This window comes from Diuraphis noxia, unplaced genomic scaffold, assembly GCF_037042655.1.
Source record: "Diuraphis noxia isolate RWA-SAM2 unplaced genomic scaffold, SU_Dnox_SAM2 contig0005, whole genome shotgun sequence".
In the NCBI taxonomy this organism is placed as follows: domain Eukaryota; kingdom Metazoa; phylum Arthropoda; class Insecta; order Hemiptera; family Aphididae; genus Diuraphis; species Diuraphis noxia.
Window position 1 is genome coordinate 47,436,207 of NW_028301715.1, and position 15,224 is coordinate 47,451,430.

The following is a 15,224-nucleotide window of genomic DNA, read 5'->3' on the forward strand; positions in this document are numbered from 1 at the left end:
AATATAGATTACTTGAGTTTTAGGTGTATAATGTAAAAAAGAAAAAAATAACATTATGTAAAAACACTAGTCGAAATAAACCAATTTATTAATGTCGTTAAAATTATATTTAACTTTCAGAAATATGCCAGTAGTTGAATGTAATCAGTCACAAGATCTTTAAAGGATAGAGAATGTCTCTTTGTTTTCTAAAAATGTATGTGCAAATAAGAATCATGAACAAAACAATTGAAAAAATCAAATCATATTTCCTGTAACAGTTCTTAGAATTGGAATCTGCCCATGGGGACACTTTGATCCCTAAAATCAAACTGTTCAATTCCTTGTTCAGTTTCTTGTACAGATGGTGCAACACGTGGATCATCTTCATCAGAACCAAAATAACGTTCAATAATTCCAAAAGCTTTCTGATAAATTTCAATGTTTTCATGTGACTGCAGAAACTCTATTTTGTCCAGACCATAGCATTCTTCTAGCAGGACAGCATACTGATTAACAGCACCAGTTTGTCTAGCTAATTGTTCACCTAATTTAAGAATGTTTTCTAGACCATTCAAAGCCACCTGAATAATTTTTACATCTGTCACTGTCAGGAGATCACACAATGGAGGAATACATTTCTAAAAAAACAAGTAAGAAAAATAAGCAACATAATATTAAAATATTTTATAAAAGAAGTACATACTTGCTCTACCAAATGTTGAATTTGTTCTTGCGTCCCTCCAGATGTAGCATTTGTTATTGCCCATGCAGCTTCTTTTCTTGTCTTAAACTCAGCAGTGGCCATAATATGAATGAGTGCAGGGAATATGTTTTCATTCAAAACAGCCTATAAATATTCATATAACATTTATTCTGTCAGTATTTTAATACAATTTGTTATTTCAAGGGCTAGAAAATTGATACATTTTGCATTTTAGCTTTTTTTTACGTTGTAGTCATTTTCGACATTTTTCACTGATTTTAAATTTGCTCCTATCATTTTAGTGGACTGAAGATAAATTTTTCTAAATATAAAAATTTAGTATAGAAATGTTGTTCATTTAATTTTTACAAACTCAAATTATGCTCTAAAAATACAATATAATGACTTTGAGTAAATTGAGAATTTATTTTATAAATTTAGAAAAAATAAATATTTTTAATAGTTTTGAACTAGAAATTATTTGTAGTTTTTAAGATCTTTTATACATCATATTTGGTTTTATAATTGTTTTAAGGTAATATAATATAATAATATAATATAATTGTTTTAACTTCAGAGCCCTAGTTATTATTTTGATATCTCACTTGTATTTGGTTTTTATTTCCAGCAGTAATATTAGAAATAGTCCAACAGGCTTCTTTACGGATAGTTTCTTTCGGCGATCCTAACAAGCTAAGTAAGCAAGGTAAGACTGAACAATTTAGAACAACTTGTGTTTGAAGATCATCACCAGTTACTATATTACCGACGGCTCGCAGAGCAGCAGAAACAACATTATTTTGCGTGTGCCTTTAAATAAAAAAGTATAGTATGAAATTTAATTTTAATCAATTCTTGTTCATAAATTATACTTACATAAGTAATTCAACTAAAGTTGGACAAACTTTAGCATCAATAACTGCTTGAATTTTTTCATTTGGGCCATCTGATAAATATGATAAGGCCCAACAAGTATCTGCCAGTACATCTGGATCATTGTGACTCAACAAATCTGATAAAACCGGTAAAGCTGGTGAAACCATAGTGAAATCAGGTGGAGGCACTTTTCCACGGCACAAATTAGATACAGCCCAAACCGAATTACGAGTCATTGAAAGACGTGAACAACTATTTAGTAGTCTAATAAAAAAAAATGCATTAAATATTATTAGTAATAGAATATATAATTTTTAAGAGGACACCATACCCACACGAGTTGAACCAACTTTGTGTTTTTATCTTTAATATTATAATGAATTTACCTATTATTAAATTTAAAGATAAAAATGTTATCTAGATTATAAAACATCTTATAGGTTTTTTAAAATATTGAAATTGTTAACTTATATATCATCATGTAAAAATTATAATATCTAAATATATTACAGTATTAACTCACTTTAAAATTAAAATGTGAATGCCATAATGGATAGATCGTATCCTTACCTATAATTTTGATGATAAGTTAATTTTATTCACTATTTTATTGAATCGCTAACACAAACTTGGTTTTACCATTTTAAGTATACATTGTATTGAGAAACTATGTATTTTGTTCTCAGAAAGGCCCAGATAGTGATAGATAGTGCATGGAAAAATTTCCATAGATACGAAAAAAGTGTAAAGTAATTTTGCCTTTTAATAATTATTTTACACAATTACCAGTTTCAAATTAATTACTATACTAACAACATACAGCAGTAAAATAAATTATATTATCATAGGCGTACATACACCTGAATTTCAAGAGGGTGTCTAAAAATAATTTTGGGTCCTCACTTAAAAATACACTTTGTACATATTAATCAGTGGTATATAATTAGTAGTATCAACTACCAAGTTATATATTTCCTTCAACACCTTGGATTTAATATCTAATTCTAAGATACTTGTAAAAGTTATTTATTGTTTATACTTTTATGGTCAGTTACGTCACATAGTTGTTATTATAATAAGTTATTCCATGCAAATTTATAATATTTTAAGTTTTGTTATTTTTTTGATCACTAACATGATTTGTTTTTTATCACATTTTATTCTATTGACATGAATTAAATTCAGGACTTTTAAGGTTCTAATAACAAAGTTTTGTAGTGTCAAGACACAGACACTCCCTTCTCCTGTATGCATGCCTATGAATATTCGTCAAACAATAAATTACAAGTAATATTATATTATTTCACCTATTAAAACAGGGGCCGCCAACCTTTTCAAACAAGTGAGCTACATTTGAAATTTTTAGCCCCAGGTGATCGACATCTAGGAGAATTTAGGTCTTTAGGAAGAGATTTGTTTTATGAGCAAAAAAAAAAAGGTCTAAGCTCCAAAGAATAAATATTTGTTGTTTCTTCATGATGATGATAATAATAATAATAATAATAATTTAATATATTGATAATACACAAGAAATAGTAAATAAAATTACATTATCCGATCATTTATTACGCAATCGACTGATAGTGGTAAAATTAATTTTTATAACGATTGACCTATATTCCTAAAAAGATCGACCAGTTGATCGCGATCGACTGGTTGGCGACCGCTGTATTAAAAAATAAAATAATATTGTTAGTGACTCATAGTGTTCTGTTGTCAACAGCAATGAACTAATATTTAATTAAAATAATGAACATTGTTTCTCTATGCAATATATACTAAATGGTTCTACAGAAAACAATTTTCTTTTGTAAGTTAGTAAGATGACCATAAATGTAGATATAATGATGTTATATCCTCTTAATAGGACATCTCACCCGTATATGTTGTCTCCTTATACAAGTACGATATACCAGATTTCTGTTCGCTATTATCAATTAAGTGCTGTTGGTATTCATATTAGAGTGAATTGACCTATTATAAACTTTTAGGTAAGAACATTATCTATGTTCTTTTTCATGTTAAAATTTTTAAGTGAGTTATGAGCATTTTAAAATAGTAATAATAAAATTAAAATATTGTAAAAAGCAGAATGAGAGTACATAGGTAATCTTCTTACCTAAGTTTTATAAATAAGTCATTTCACTCTAATATGAATACCGACAGCACTCTATTGATAATAATGTACAGAAATCTAGTATTTCATATGTGTGTGAGACTTAGACAACACATGCTGGTGCGAATTCCTCTTGAAAAATTACCATTTAGCAGAAGTCAATACCTACTAAATAATAAATATACATATACAGTGTCCCGAGAAGATTTACCCATTGCGATATCTCCTGAGATAATAAATATATCATAAATCTGTTGTTTTTATTATCAGGGCTCGAGACTTGTAGCATTTGCATATTTTTTTGTAGTTTATGAAAAGATAGCAGAGTAAGCAATAAATCCATTTCAGACAAAAATGAACTCAATACCAAAAGTTTTTAGTGCATATTTTTGCATATTCTAGAGGTTTTGCTATTTTTTCGACTATTTTGCTATTTATTGCTAAATAATGTAAAAATCGAAAACTCAGTCCTGCAAAAATACATATTTCGGCCACTCATCAGTGATCGACATTTTTGGGACGTTATAAAACGCATTGTCAATTGAAAAAAATATTTCTAAAATATCCCAATGCAAGACAATATTGTTTTTATTGTATCTTTTATCTTAATGTTGTTTCTGTTATCGACTTTGACCATACTTGCTTATATACCCAATAATTATAGACTGTTCCGATCTACAACGACGTAAACGATTAGTATACGTCAACTTTTGATTGCGCTCGTATGTACGTTTTTATCCGTATAGTGAATTTGTGAATAATTTATAAATTTTTCTTTTTTCAGCTTTGTGTGTTTTATTAAAACATATTTTTTATATCATGCCAAAAGATAAATTATCACTAGCCCGACGGTTAAGAAGTTATGTACAAGAATTCGGTTCAGATATGTTTTCACACGATTCATCTATTCTTTTCTGCAAATACCGTGAAATTAAAGTAAATCGTGAAAAAAAAATTCAATGTAACACAACATATTAAAACTGACAAACATACAAAAGCAATTAAACGTAAACAAGAAGAATCAGTAAAATTTTACACATAAAAATTAATGAGAACAGGAAAGAGTTTTTAGTCATTATTTGTAGAAAATTATAACTGTAAAATTATATAAAAAAATTTCTTTAAATTTTAATAATATACCATATTTTCATATTTTTAGTGCATATTATAGCGCATATTTTACATTTTTTCTGTGCATATAATAGCACATATTTCATGATCTTTTAGTGCTATAAGTCTCGAGCCCTGTTTATTATTATTAAACTCATATAAACAAGGGACGTATATTTTATTTTTTAATTAAATTAAATATTATAGTAAAAACATAAAAAATTATTTTTTCAAAAATAAAAGACCTATTTTGAGGAGTTTATTTAGGTGAACATTATATTTCAATTAATTGCATGTTTTTTTAGTTTATAGATGAAACAGCAAAAAACTGGTTTTTATACAGGCGGAGAATCCCCCCCCCCCTTCGGCTAATGGGTATATCCTCAAGGAACATTCTGTATATGTAAAATTAGATTAAGTGAATACAATTTTAATTCATTATTGATAAATTTTTATGTTTTGAAATTATTACTTTAATAATGGCTTCATTATGCCCATGTTCAAAACATAGTCACGACACATAGGAGAATCTCCAGCAATGTTTCCTAGAGCCCAAACTGCTTGTTCCTGTACATCTTCATGTGGTGATTCGAGCAAGTATATAAATACTGGTACTGCATCAGCCTCCATTACCTTTCTTGTCTGTTCTGATGTTCCAGAGGCAATATTTGTCAAGGCCCATGCAGCTTCAAACTAAAAGAATTACACATAAAAGGACTAAGAACACTTCTATCATAGATTAGACTGGTAGTTATTTAATGATAAAAAAAATAAATAAATATTGTCTAATTTAAATCATTATTATATTTAAATTTAATAATATACCTGTAGATGGCTATTAGTAGTATTTTTCAAAAATTCTACAAATCGTGGAATAACACCTGTACTAATAACAGCATCAATTGGAGGATTAGGTTCAGATGACAATAACTTTCTAAACTTTTGTGTTGCTTTTAACTGATCTTCTTCGTTTATGCTATACAAATGTTTAAGCAATTCTTCATTTATGTTGGACCAATCAGTCGCAGTACTAGGTAAGACCACCTAAAAACATGTATTTGACATTTTAGTATTATATTTTTAATAAGTCAATGTTCATTAAAAATTTAACAACAAAATTACAGAAAACGATCAATCTACCTCATTAGTACTTGCTAAGACATAATAAATATTTGTTATCCTATTAAGAATTTTAATTAGGTACCTAAGTACTAGGCATTGATGATTGATCAATATTATCAACAAATTTGGACATTGCATTGAAGTAAGGGTATGATTAAAAATAATATTGAATCAAATATCAAAGTTAAACAGATAAAAGTATTACTAAGGTTTCACTTATTTTACATTAGGTAATTGAATAAATTAACTATGTATGGAATTCACAAACTCAAGTAAAAATGTAGTTTTATGATAAAAATTTAAATAATTATATATTATAATATGAAAGAAAGGTTATCGATCATACAGAACATTTTTTAATAATAAAACAACAATTCAATGTAAAAATTTGCTGTGGATCGTATTTTGTGGGCAGTAAAGCCCATAAAATTACAGACATAATCAATTCATGTGTTAAATAATAGAATTAATGAATTAAAGAATGCTAACATCGTTGGGTCTTAATCGAACAGCAGATCACACTTACATCAGGGTCATCGTTCTGAATAGTTTCGTTGATATTGCGTCTTTTGAACAGCTGAATGTCTCGTTTCTGTTTACGCAGCTGTATGCCTTCTTCTTCACGCCTGCGACGCAACTCTTTCGAGTCAACGCCTTCGTTTTTGTACCGCATTCTGTGCGTGTTGGACATTATTGATGACTATCGGTCACGGCACCTCTACAAACAACAGACAGACGATTGCATTAACGTACAAGATAAAAATGTTGGTGATACCACGGAAAAAAGGCACACACGACATTTAAGGTTAAGTACTGATTATTAACATGCGTACTACTAAGGTAACTGATGGCCGTCAAGTGGCGGACAACGTACTTACGATTAAACTGCACTACGTGTGACCGGCGGGCGGTTATGGTAGCGGCTGCGGAGGCGATATCGTCGACGATCACAAATAAAAACGGATTATATTCGACTGGCTTTTGCAGAGATCAGCGCATACAACATGCAAGAATATCGCACTGGTGCGTAATCATAATATCACATACGACATCCAAATAAATAAATAAAAAACAAAAACGGATACCGAGGAGGGAAAACGATTGGTGGCCGGTGGGAGCGGGACCGAAAGTGCGCGCCAAGACCTTGGAAGAACGGTTAAACAGCTGTTACCGAGGAGTAACAACAAAGGAATTGTATTTTACATCGTCTTTGAGACCGGGTCGATGGAATGGAAACTGATAAGGAAATACACAGACTTTATTAAGGCCACCCACGATTTAAGATATCTTAAATCGTGAGGCCACCCCTCCCATAAAAATGGTCGGCCATAGTAAGTGTTGTATACATATTATTATTATGGCCATATTGAAAGTGTTCATCAGTGTAGACCTAACATTTAATATGAAATATTTACAATAATATAAATATACGATAATTGAAAGTATACAATATTTTTTTAGAAGTTTAAGCCACAGAATAGATGAAATCTAGATTTCATCTATTCTGTGTTTAAGCTATACACTTATTTTTACTTAAGTGTGTATTTTGTGTGAATATAAATACATATTTATTAATAAAATTATACCTTACATCGTCAGTCTTTAATAAAAAGGATTTTAATTTTACCATTGGCTAAAAAAATCATTTACAAAGTAGTAGTATTAAATTGTTCATTCAAATAATTATTTAAAACTTTTTACAACATTAAAAAAAAGAATAAAAGTAGTAACAACTTTTATGTAGAAAGAAGCTTTTTTAAAGAAAACTGTTTATTTTTGTTTCACTATAATTTTTTCAATAATAATCAATTTTATATTTTGGATTTAGCTACATCCAAGGTACATTAAGGGTACATTAAAACCTATAAAAGATATTAAACATAATTACATTTTAATATAAATTTCAGTTTATTATTGTAACAAAACATTACTCCTCAATGAATATATTAATATAAACAATATAGATTATTTAAAAAAGTACATATAAGTATTGATGATAACGTAAATAGTATTAATAGTATTATATAAGCTAATGAGCAAGTTAATGAGTTTTTTAAAACAATGAAAAAATAAAATAAAGAAATCATAAAGTGTTTATCTTCACTACTTGTTATATAATTAGTTATAGATAAAAAAAAAATAAAGAGGAGTTATTATTATAACATGCGTACAAATATTAATAATAAGAAGAACAAACTGTTAAAAATAATTGTCAAGGCGTTACAGATTCAATGTTTAAAAACCTATAAAAATAAATAAATAGTTATAATAAATTAATAACAAATTAAATATTATAAATGAGATAAAATAGTTAATTTTTTCTCAGAAACTAAAGATTTAATTAAAAATGTAATTGTTGTAAAAATGCTGAACTTAATACATAAATGTAATAACAAAGATTTATCATTTGTTTGCTGATGAATGCTTAGGCTTAGGTGTTTGAAACTTTGAACACCTATACTACTAACTTCAATTTCAAACTATGTTGATGCATCTGATGTGGTGACTGACTTGTTAACAGCAGACAAGTCTAAGAATAAAAAATAAAAATATAATTATAACCTACTTGTGCCTGATTAATATTTAAAGTTTATTTTAATTGTTAATAATTGTGTAATTTATGTAGTGCTTCACAACGTTTTTGTTCAAGCTACACAGACAAAAATCACAATTAAAAAAAAAATATATATATATAACAGTTTATTGGTTTAAAAAATATATATTATTTACTTGTATTAGACATTGAACAATATGGTGTGTTGTCACATATCATTCAAAAGTCCAACAATTGGAACCATATGTCAGCCAAATGTTGAAATATTTTTGGAATCGCTTCTGGTTTTATTCTATTTTTTGGTAATTACTTAACAATTATCATATTATTATAAATAATAATAGTTATATTTATGGTACTTACCTACTTAATAACTCATAGTCTACACTCTACGGCATGTAATGAGTGTATGTATTACTGTAAATAATATGCATGTTTATTATTTCTTTTTGCTCATACTTACTTGAGTAAAGTATTTTTGAAACAAATTTGAAATAAATACTCGAATTTTAATATTTAATAAATAAAATTAGGCATTTTTATTTGAATACTTCATAAAAATGGTATTACGAATACAGCATTTTAAATACTTTGTAGTTTTAGTTTTAAATATTAAACTTATGATACTTTTCTACGGGAAAATTTAAAATTATGTTCCGCCAATATATGTAATTTTAAATTTTAATAATCCTAAACTTATATTAATTTAAGTGATATTTGATTTAAAATGTGTAACTGATCTATCTGGGCTTTTAATCTAAGGGTCCAGAGTGCGAGCCTCATGTAGTTGCACGGCACCATTTTGTAATAACTCAAAAATATAAAAGTAGTAAAATAAAATAAAAATTTATTAGAATAATAAATATAAATTAATACAACTAAGACTCCTGCCAATAGTTATATTAAAATTAATTTATGAATAAGGGAAGTTAATATTAATTAGATTCTGTATCGTTCTCTGCTCTTATAATAGCTGTGGTATATGAAATATAGGTGTTATAGAATATCCAAATTTGCACTATTTCCTTCCTCCTGATCGTTGGAGGGCTCTCAAAATCTTAATTTGAGAATATGATCAAATAAATCATAGTTATAAAAAATTTATAAATACATTATAAAAATTATATAGATAATATTATGTTGTTCATGCACCTTACCTTATTCGCAGCTGTATTTGATTTAGGCAGAATGATGACTTAATAAGGTTAAAAAAATGTTTAAAGACTCAAATTCAAGTATGTACAAACTGATAATCTTTTGTTAAGAATTGAAAAAGTCAGTTGTCGCTCGCAGGATCCGATTGTGGTTGATTTGGCTGGTATTCATGCACTCATGAAGGGTTGTTGCAGTGGTAGTTGGTGCTCGTGCACTTGTGTACTGAAAATGGTAGACAAAGTGGTCAAGCCAGCCAGAGTCGCAGGCGGCTCCATTAAAGGCTTCTATGTTTCCAAAGATTTACCGTTATCCTTGGTAGCAGAGACCCTCATTGGACCATCCCATGTCTCTGGCATGATACAAAATAGATGACACGTGGGGCACCACATTGTCAAAACTACGTATGAGTTCCTACGTGACCTAACAACCCAAATCGTTCCTTTCATCAGTGATTAAAGGAATTTATTGGGTTTCAACAGTTATCTGCGTGCGACAACTTGACCATTATTTATTTTATTGAATATTTAAACAACTTATAAACATTATATATGAGCATATCATTACACTATTGTAAACATTTCTTGAAAAACAAAGAAAACAATTATTGTTAGTAAAATGTACTTTTTTATAGGAATAAAATACTTCTAGTAAAAGAATTTAAAAAATTTGAATACTTTATTCGAAATACTACCCAAGACTTAAATTCTATTGTAGGAGAAATATAGTTCAGTCAAAATGAACTTTAAATTGTTTACAATCTTTTGGAGTAATAGTACATTGTACATAATAATAAGTAAAGACCGGATTTATATGCATTTTAAATTGTAAAATATACATGCAAATATGCAAGAAAAAAATGCAAAACATGCAAAATAAAGTTTCAATTTTTATTCAATTTTGCTGTGATAATTATTTATAAATTTTATTAAAATTTTCATTAATAAAAATTAAGATGTATAACATATTAATATAACAGATATGCTATACAAAAATTTAATTTGTTAAATTGTATTTTAAATTTTAATCATTGATACATTGTAAAAAAAATATTTTATTAAAATTAAATAGTAGATGATACATTAGTGATATAAGTAGGCCCTATAATCTGTGTTTTTTGTTTAAATATGCAAAAATATGCAGAACATGCACTAATGTCAGAATATGCAAAAATATGCAGTATACAATTTTGATATATAATCAATCAAGTAATGATTTGTGGACACTCATTTACTGCATGTTTATGTTGTTGTAGATTACAACATGCATTTTATGCAAAATCCGGTCTTTAATAATAAGGTAATAGGCATATATATTATTTGTATAGGTTTTGCAAATATGAGTGTGAATTAAATTTTCTGGTTTAAATATTTTAATAACAGTTTATTATAACGGCAAGAATTAAAAAAATATTTTTACATTTTTAGTTACTTATGTATTAAAATAAAGATTTAAAAATAATTTGAAAGTAAAATGATGATTCAATCTTAAACTTGGCTGATTTTCGGTAGTAAACTAACTACCTGAAACTTCAAGCACAATAAAAACACACACACACATCATAACAAAACCAATACATACATACACAGATTGATCTCATTCATCAGTGATGCTTCTAATTTTTTCTCGATGATGGGGAGGAGGGAGGCTAAAACGTTAATATTTCCCAAAAAAAGGAATCCAATGGACACCCCCCCCCCCCCCTAATCATTGCCTATTTTAAATATAACAAACAATTTTTTCAATAGTTCCATTTTTGTTTTTACTGATGAAAGTATTCAATACTTGTTTTAAGTATTCTTAGTAAATTTAAAGTCAAATGTGTTATTATTTAACAAGTTTTGAAAATGGTATATAAGTAACAGGTACATAACACACTTTTAACCAAGACTAAATATTGAGAGTAAGATATCCACAATGGTCATATATAAAACTTGATAATAGAAAATATGTACACTTTATTGCAAGTGGCAAGTAGCAAAAATTACAAAATGTCTAACGTCTTATGAGTTTTTATACATGGTGAGATGATATTGTTGGAATTGGCGATGAATTTATATGTCATTATTCTTGGTAATATTTTAAATAATTTATTAATTTTTAATTGATATTATAAGAGTTTGAAGATTAACTTATCTTGAGGGGGTTATGAGTAGCTTATAATATTTTTATTATTTAAAACTACATTTTTAAAAACCTTTTGAATTTTTAATTCATTATTGTTAAAAATACTACTAGTTAAAGTAGGTAATTATTTATTTTTAATTATTAAAATAAATTAAAATTGTTTCATGAAATAATTAAATACTTTATCAAATAATAATAAAAACAATTTGGTTTGTTAAAGTGTACATTGTATATTTTATTACTTGTATTTATATTCTTAAGCGAACAAAAAAAATTACAAAACACTAAATTCACACTATGATATTGAAACAGTTGTAATAAAATAATTGTTCATTATGCATAATACAAATTTATTTTATACACTAAACTTTTTATGAAGAAAATAACCAGGAATATTGCATACAATTATAGTAAGTATTGAAGTTCAAAATTAAAAAATATGGTATGATGAAAAATGTAGTATAGTGTAAAGAATGAAAGAATAAAAAACATAATAGTTATGATATAACTGAGATAATAAACAATAATATACCTACTTAAGTTATAACTACCATTATGTCAGACATTCAGTTTAATCAATTTTTAAGTTTAATTTAAATTATAAATAATAATGTAAATATGTATAAGCTTAAAATAGATGACAAAAAAAAAAAAAATTAGAATTCATACATAAATAATATATTTTTTATTAATTTTGAATAATAGGTATGAATATTATAAAATTGTATTAAATCTTATCATAATGCTGGTATTACCAGCTATGAAAACAAGAAAAAATAAAACAGAAATAATAACAAAATATTGATAAAAAAAAAAAAATCAGCCCTCTATGAAATTGGAATTAAATTTCTACAGAACTTAGGAATTTAATTAAACTAAGTAATCACCATAAAAACAAATGTCTACTTTTTATTCGCTTTAACGGCTTTGTCATTGTAACTCAAGTATGCAACACCACAACCAGTCAACGCTAATCCTGAAATTAGACCAGTAACAGTGGTTAAACCAGAGTTATTCGGCAATAGACTACGTAAAATGGCCCATGACAATACTGATCCCATGTTGAACAAAATTGATCCATACACGCTAGAACATACAAAAACATTTATTACAAAACATGTTAAGTTAATGCTTGGTTTGAATGAACATTTTTTACCTGTATGCTACGCGTAGTTTGAGAGGCGCTTCACTGAGATGTGGGCGTCCGGCAATAAATAGAAACGACCCAAGGCAAGAGTTGAATAAAAATATATTTGTGAGGTCTGGTTTCGGTAGAACTCTAAACGAAAACAGGATACCAATTAGCCATTGGGCAATGTGATATTCTTTTTAAATTCATCAATTACCTTTGAAAAATACCGGGGTTCATCACATTGATGGATAAAAACGCATAGTTTACTGTGCCAAATGCCGGGGCGTAGTAATTGATTGCAGTGTCTTTAGTTATTGGAGGAGGTCTGTAGTTCGCTATCGCTTTTGCCAAAGGTGTTTCATCGCTTGCCATTATAATGTATAGAATTAAGAACTAATGGAATACACCAACAATTAACAATTGATAAAATGGAATATTTTTTTTTTACGAAAAAATTTTTAATATAATGCTTTAAATATAGTATTTACTATTTATCAAAACCGAAGAACGTACCTACCTATTTTACTGTATTTACTGTATTTTAGTTGAGAACTGTGAACTGTGGTCACGTCTGGTATTGTTCTATGGACTGTGGTGTTAACCAACTTAAATATATAACATTCATATTCTTATCAGATTATCTACATATGTTAGCACAAAAAACTGTGTGCTTATGTATAAAAAAATAATTTTTCGTAGGTATGTTGGTATACCTACGATACGAAAATGCGCGAATCTCTTTTCAAAGTAATGTAAGTAATAAACATTTTTCACGTTTGTATTTATTATTAAAATAGATCGTTCAAAAATTTAAAACTAACTCCCAATACAGAACAAACAAAATTGGCGCCGCTACAATTTCTCCTCAGACATGTTCCTACGGTGTTTTTATAATGGAGATTTGCGTTTTTCAAGAAACAAAGTTGATTACACTATGTGCTTTGTCGTATCCGTCTTACTTTTACAAACGTATGACATGGAAATTTGTTATTCACTAGTTTTAATAGTGTGCTGTTAGTTTTGAGTAAATTGACTATTGACCAATCATCAAACCTTTAGGTAAGAACTAAATTATATGTGTTAAAGCGTCGGTGATTCTTTAATCTTTAATATTTTCACTTTCGATCAAGAAATGGATAATATGTGTAATATAAAAAATTAAAAATGCTCATATCTCACTTGAAAATAAAAATATTGATTATAAAAGCCAACGCTAAAGCACGGAAATCGGAATAAAAATCCCAGGAGAAAAATCCTCTGACCAACGACCCCAGAAAAAAATCACCGACCCAGGGAAAAAATATCCTCAAACTACAATATTATTCCTAACCGGATGGAAATTATTTTAATATTGAATTGCAAATAATTATTATATATTTTATTTATCATTCAAAAAATTAAGGTAAAAATATAATATTATAAATAATTTTAAATAAATTCATAAAATATTTAAATATATTATATTAAATATTTTGAATGATCGAGTCAATGTGATATAAAATGTATGCGAGTACTGGGTAATAATAATTAGTAATATATCTCACAGTACATTTTTGGCTGTTAAAAAATAGTATTTAAAAATATTTTTATCATAATAATATTGATAATCAGTTTGTTGAAATCGGAACATAATAAACTATATAACATGGTAAGTCGTAGCCACGACCACTATAGGTGTAATATACTAATATACGATAGATCGATTGACCTAAAAATAGTACACATATTATCTATTACTACATTTAGATGACGGAGTTAAAGCGGTTTGAAATTAAATCAGTTTTAAATTCTTAAATTACATAGTGCGAGCGTTTTAACGCCATCATATATATATGACCATAGCACATTTGTAGACGGATGATAGTAATTTTCTAAATTTTTTATCTAATATAATCGACCGCCATCTTTGTCATTACTTATTGGCTATTGTAATTGTAAACACTAAACAATATCAATTCTCTGAACCGACTTTTCAGTCTTTCAGGTTGTACATATTTCAATATTTGATTTTGATATTTTGATCTAAAGTAAATCAGAATGTTTTTTTAAAGTAGTAGAAAATTCAGTGATTACAATTAATTTATTAACTTTAATTTAGATGTTCATAATTTTGAATTTAATATTGAATTATATCAAGATCCGGGAAATGGGAATGTGGCCATTAATGTAAAAAAACATTTTTTTAGAATTATGTTGCTAAAAGAACTAGCAATTTTACAGAATATGGATCTCAAATAAAACTCAATATTTCGAAAAAAATTATAATTGCTCATTAACCTCTAAACTTCTCCCGGATAACCTTCCTCGTCGACTAAAACGAAATTGGCATCGTGATTTACTTCGCTGAATA

The 15,224-nt window shown here is 27.5% G+C and overlaps 2 protein-coding genes and 1 long non-coding RNA gene across 6 annotated transcripts; all 3 read right to left on the minus strand.

Annotated features, from left to right (window-relative positions):
• Positions 1–53: 53 nt before the first annotated feature.
• Kap-alpha1 (karyopherin alpha1) lies at positions 54–7,020 on the minus strand. Of its 2 annotated transcripts, none has more exons than XM_089229260.1 (8): positions 6,784–7,020; positions 6,436–6,627; positions 5,613–5,831; positions 5,260–5,480; positions 1,562–1,825; positions 1,291–1,495; positions 686–829; positions 54–620 (listed from the first exon to the last, which is right to left on the minus strand). In XM_089229260.1, exons 2-8 carry the CDS (start codon positions 6,598–6,600, stop codon positions 264–266), a joined length of 1,575 nt encoding a protein of 524 aa, XP_089085386.1. In that variant the 5' UTR covers positions 6,601–6,627; positions 6,784–7,020; the 3' UTR covers positions 54–263. The 2 variants fall into 2 exon arrangements, with proteins under 2 accessions (XP_089085386.1, XP_089085385.1); XM_089229259.1 differs by having other exon boundaries at positions 6,788–7,019.
• Positions 7,021–8,198: 1,178 nt separating this feature from the next.
• On the minus strand, positions 8,199–10,435 carry LOC149055424 (uncharacterized). Its single transcript, XR_016192097.1, has 3 exons — positions 8,827–10,435; positions 8,640–8,755; positions 8,199–8,439 (listed from the first exon to the last, which is right to left on the minus strand). It is a non-coding gene; the product is annotated as an uncharacterized LOC149055424 (long non-coding RNA).
• A 1,969-nt stretch (positions 10,436–12,404) lies between these two features.
• Positions 12,405–13,485, minus strand: LOC107164211 (uncharacterized). 3 transcript variants are annotated; one of them, XM_015511944.2, is made up of 4 exons: positions 13,392–13,485; positions 13,089–13,267; positions 12,899–13,021; positions 12,405–12,828 (listed from the first exon to the last, which is right to left on the minus strand). In XM_015511944.2, exons 2-4 carry the CDS (start codon positions 13,244–13,246, stop codon positions 12,645–12,647), a joined length of 465 nt encoding a protein of 154 aa, XP_015367430.1. In that variant the 5' UTR covers positions 13,247–13,267; positions 13,392–13,485; the 3' UTR covers positions 12,405–12,644. The 3 variants fall into 3 exon arrangements, with proteins under 3 accessions (XP_015367430.1, XP_015367431.1, XP_089085548.1); XM_015511945.2 differs by having other exon boundaries at positions 13,388–13,478; XM_089229422.1 differs by lacking the exon at positions 13,392–13,485 and having other exon boundaries at positions 13,089–13,381.
• Between the last annotated feature and the right edge of the window lie 1,739 nt (positions 13,486–15,224).